We start from the raw sequence: 4,831 nt of genomic DNA, 5'->3' as shown, positions 1-4,831 counted from the left end.
AGACTAAAATAAAAATTTTGAAATTTTTAGAACCAAAACAAAAAAATCACATATTTTATAGAAATTAAAAACTTATTTAAAACTAAAGACTATTTCAAGATAAATATTTTTCTAAACAAATAATTTACTAGTCTTTATAAGATAACTGTTACCAGATCCAACTATAAATTTAACTTTTAATACATTAGATATTAAGGAGAAAAGAAATCCAATCTCACACAGTTATTTTTGTTAACACATTCACATAAGAATGAATTTTTATTTTATACTAATATTTGACTTTTGATTATGGAAGCTAACAATCCTCAAAAAAAAAAAAAAAAGCATCAAGTGACATGCCTTAGATGAAGACTAAGAAATTTATTCTAAACCATTGGATTTTAGTGGAAGAATCTCCTTTTCTTTTCTCTGTTTTCTCCTTGTCTCACATTTATATTATATATATGTACATTGAAGATATTTACTCAACATATCTAAACACCTGCACACTCATACAGGGTTAAGCTGTTATAGCTATGGAAGAAGCTAAAAGAACACCATTGCTGTCCTAAGAATCCTGCATAGATGTTGGTCAATCAAGAAACTTGTGTCAGCAAAAATCAGGATTAAGGCTTTTACTTTACTGGTATAACATTATAACCTCAACTTTCCCATTTTGATCATGTAGTGTTTGATGTAATGCCTCAACTAGGTCCGCTCGTGGAAGGTGAGAGACCGCGTCAGGGCGGCAGGGTTGGCGTGCAGCATCGGTGACGCCTCGACCACGTGACTCTTGTCGTTACCCTTGGAAGGGAACGCCTTGAAGAGGCCTCCTCCATTGAGAGAGTTGGCCTTCTCATTCTTGATTCCTAGTGTTGACCATATTGAACTCTTTGCAGCTTCACTAGGATCATCAATTCTAAGTGTCTTGGGGATCAACACATTATTGCTTTCTGTGTTGGGCTTTTCCTTTTGCGAATTGGCCGGGGTTATGATGTTACCATCCCTTGAGTGTTTCCCCAACGGCGAATTTGGGCCGGAACCAGGGGCCGGAGATTGGGGTGAGATGCATGGCACATTCCATTGCCAGTATGAAGGGGTGGTGTATATCGACATAGGATAGCCTGGAGGGCAAAATGTGGGAGGAGGAGGCATTGGCGAATTCCATGGATACGGCCATGGAGAATTACTTGGGAAGTAAGTTAGTTGAGGAGGGAAACTTTCGACTCTTTTATCAGCCGATTCATGAGAGCTGGCATGGCCTCTCCTCTCTGATGAAGTTGAAGTTGTACCAGAAACTCCAACTGAGTGATCATTCCCATCATCATCCCTACCATAGGAAACAAAAGTGGTTGCTGCCTCCGGTGCATGAAACCCGTTTACAACACCATTTGTGGCTTTTCCCGCAATGTTCAATACAGAGGACATGGAATCACAAAGAGGAGAATCTGGGCCAAAGGTCAAGACAGCATTGTGTAGTCCACTGGGGGCATTGAGGTGAGCTGCTTGAAGCGCCTCCGGGACCATTATCTGGCGATAATGCGATGCAGCAGAGTTTTTGTTCTTTCGGCGACCAGCGCCTACTGGCACGTTCCTCATTGTTCCTCCGGCAGTCCAGTATCTCTGACAGTTCTTGCAGAAATGACGCGGCTGATTGACGTTGTAATTGTTGTAGTAGCAGAATTTGGTGTCCATGCTGTTGCATCGCGGACACGGAAGTATCTTGTCCGGTTTCTTGGGAGTTTTTTCTTGAGAAACACTGGTCTCACTCTGTTCTCCACCATTTGTGGGAGTCTTTGGGTTCTCAAATATGCCAGAAGATGTTGTTGTGGGAGATTTCAAATCCTCTGTGGTTTCTTTATCTTGTGTTGAGGTTAGTTCTCTCTTTGATGGTTCCTTAAACAATAAAGACTAAGATAAGCAATAGTATATACACACATGTAAAAGGAAAATATTGGTATTTATCATTTAAACACACAGCACATTAACCACTTAGCTATGTTTAATTCGATAACCAGGCCTAAATTATAACATAGAAAATTTAAGTTCAAAGTACAGGTTAGTGAATCCACATCATGAGATATTGGTTTGTCCTTCCTAGTTAGTACTACTAATAAATTTAAATGTTACTTCCATTAATTAATGAAACCTTATATGTTCACGTGATTAGTGCACTGTAGAGAATCAATGAACCACTTAAGTGTGGAATTCTCCCTAAAAATCATTCAATAAAAAGTAAACTTGGGAAGCAGAACGGAATCTTTGGTAGGAGACAGAGGTTACAACTTACAAGGAGAGAAACTGACTATAGAACATACTCACTGGCTTATGGGAGAACAACTCAAATAATAATAATAATTTGGTTTGGTAAAATTATTCAATTTAATAATATTTGGTTTATGCAAACATTAAACCTAATAAATACTATAAGTCAGAAAAGGACACGATCACACGAAAATGCAGAGAGATAGCACACAAAGCAAAGAAAGTTATGTGGAATATTTGGGGGCCGAAAAGGAAAAATAAATATAGAAAAGAACGGCCGTACAATAAATAAATCCAACATATTCTATAAATAATCCCCCCTGTGATGTCAGAGCGTTACAGATCATTTGGACAATTCTTATTTGGAAACCAAAAAAGGAATTTAATAATGGCCAAAAGTGCCAATCGAAAATAATTTAGCTCCCCAAGTTTGATGATGTCCATGGCGTGAAAAGCAACTTCACAAGAGCTTAGTAAAGTAAGAAATCCAATTACTAAAAATATCAATAGAACCTCTTGGATGCTGCAAGAGATCTAATAAATATAAATGAAGATTAGGATTTTTTTTCATTGAAAAAAAAAATATATTGAATTTGCCAATCAACTATTTTAGGATCAAAATCAGTAGAACCTGAGAACTTAACTCACTTTCCGGTACTAAAAACAGAACAAGGGGTTGCAGAGAGAATTGATAAAAGCAAAGCAAGCCAAACCACATATATATATATATATATATTCTCAAGCTTATATTCCAGAATGGAACTGGATCCAATTTCTCTGACAGGAACCCCACAATGAACTGTTGCCACTACTTAATAAAAAAGGATTGAAGAAATTCAGCAACCATCCATCCATCCATGATCATGCCAAAAAAATTCTTGTTTATTTATTTTAAGTTTAATTAAAACAAAAATTAAATCCTGAAACTAGCCATTAAAAATTGCAGCAAAGACCTCTTAATTCAATTGATTGAAACCTGGCAAAGAATGAAACTTTTTCCAAATTTAAAACGAACCCATTAACAATCAGGACCTTATGAAAAATGGGTCGCTATCATATATGCAGAGGAAAACAACACAAATGAATTGGCACATACCTCTGTTTCTGGTTGTGATACAGAACTCACTTCAACTTCAGTTGGTGGAGAAGAAGAAGATGGAGGAGGAGGAGGTGGTGGTGGTGGTGGAGAAGGGTCATTGGGGATCAGTGGCAGCTGAATCGTCCTCCCAAAAAGCTTTATCGCCGGGTCCTTAACTTCCGACATTCCTGAGGTTGTGTTACCGATGATCAGGTTCCAGGTTTCAGGAGTATCTCTGTTCTCTCTCTTAAAAAAAGGGAGAAAAATATAAAGAGTAAAATTTAAAACATAGACATGGATATATAGGAGGTGTGTATTGTAGAAATAGGAAGTGTGTTTCGTAAAACTCTAGTATCTTATGCTCACTTAAATTCACACGAAAAATGGATAATGAATAGTGTTTAAGAGCAAAGACAGAGGAATAGAGAGAAAAATCAGAGAAAGAGAGAGGGGGGAAAGAGAGGGGAGAAAATAGGTAAAGTGGTTTTGGAGGCTTTATTTCCCCCAAAGAAAAAAAAAAAGATTTAGCAGAAGAAAAAATTGGTTGCCACTTCAGCAAAGGAAAGAAAATTGTGAGCCACAAGTTCTTGTGGCCTATGAGATCTTTGTGTGCTGTTGGATTCCCCCACATTGCTTATAAAGATAGTGCTGTTCTGTCCCACCCTTTTTCAATCCATGTCAGCACTCTCAATTTTTTATGTATTTATTTTTTACCTTTTTTCTTTTTAATAAAAACTTTTAAATGAGTTCTAGACCCGTTAAACTATTGTGATTAGAGTTAAGTAAATCTTGAATTTAACTCATATAGAGAGAAGAAATTGGTTATAAGATACTGATTATTACTGTATTTATATTTTTTTATTATGTATAAGTCATATTAGCTTAATTAAAAAATTAAAATTTTTTTATTGTATTATTTTCTTTGTTTTAGAATAGCCTAATATATAAAGTTGTTAATTAAATTAGATTGGTTGTATACTCAGTTTATTTTTTTATTTAAATAAATATTTTTTGTTTGAATTTAGTTTTGAGTATATAATAACTTATTATTGAACAATAAATTTTTAAATGTAACTCAAATTTATAATGAATTAATATTTAATTTGTTAAATTAAAAGACATCGTAAAAAATATATATATAAAAATTTTATTTTTCTGAAGAAAAAAATTGTCTAACTCTCTTATTTATAAGATATCTTTTAAATTTTTAGGACTTATCTCTGTCTTTTTAGAAATGGCAAAATTTTTTTAGATGCGGGAGATTTTTGTGGGGACTGCTTCGAATGAAAATTCGACTGTGGAGAATTTTTTTCGCAGGGATGGAGATGGGGGACGAAATTTTTCCAAGGCAGGTGCGGGGACCCAAAAGGGAATTCCCGTCTTGTCCCCGTTAATCCTCGAAATTCTAAATTTGCTTAATTGTTTTTAATAATTTATTTCTCATATATGTTTTTTAGTTATTTCGCATGCCATATAGAGAGAGAGACTCAAAATTCTAATCCTCATTTG

The 4,831-nt window shown here is 35.2% G+C and overlaps 1 protein-coding gene across 1 annotated transcript; it reads right to left on the bottom strand.

Moving 5' to 3' along the window:
* Positions 1-306: 306 nt before the first annotated feature.
* On the bottom strand, positions 307-3,808 carry LOC107481209 (cyclic dof factor 3). The gene is made up of 2 exons (XM_016101431.3): positions 3,341-3,808; positions 307-1,875 (listed from the first exon to the last, which is right to left on the bottom strand). The coding sequence occupies exons 1-2, from the start codon at positions 3,506-3,508 to the stop codon at positions 688-690; spliced, it is 1,356 nt and encodes a 451-aa protein (XP_015956917.1). The 5' UTR covers positions 3,509-3,808; the 3' UTR covers positions 307-687.
* Between the last annotated feature and the right edge of the window lie 1,023 nt (positions 3,809-4,831).

This window comes from Arachis duranensis, chromosome 3, assembly GCF_000817695.3.
Source record: "Arachis duranensis cultivar V14167 chromosome 3, aradu.V14167.gnm2.J7QH, whole genome shotgun sequence".
Classification (NCBI taxonomy): domain Eukaryota; kingdom Viridiplantae; phylum Streptophyta; class Magnoliopsida; order Fabales; family Fabaceae; genus Arachis; species Arachis duranensis.
Note: the sequence above shows the minus strand (reverse complement) of the source record. Positions and strands in the feature narration are given on the sequence as shown.

What these genes read in the sequence shown, in the direction of transcription:
- LOC107481209 (XM_016101431.3), bottom strand. Translation starts at nt 3,508, where the DNA reads ATGTCGGAAGTTAAGGACCCGGCGATAAAGCTTTTTGGGAGGACGATT. An exon ending in TATCACAACCAGAAACAGAG is followed by an intron (nt 1,876 to 3,340) that starts GTATGTGCCAAT and finishes TTATTGTTTAAG; the next exon opens with GAACCATCAAAGAGAGAACT.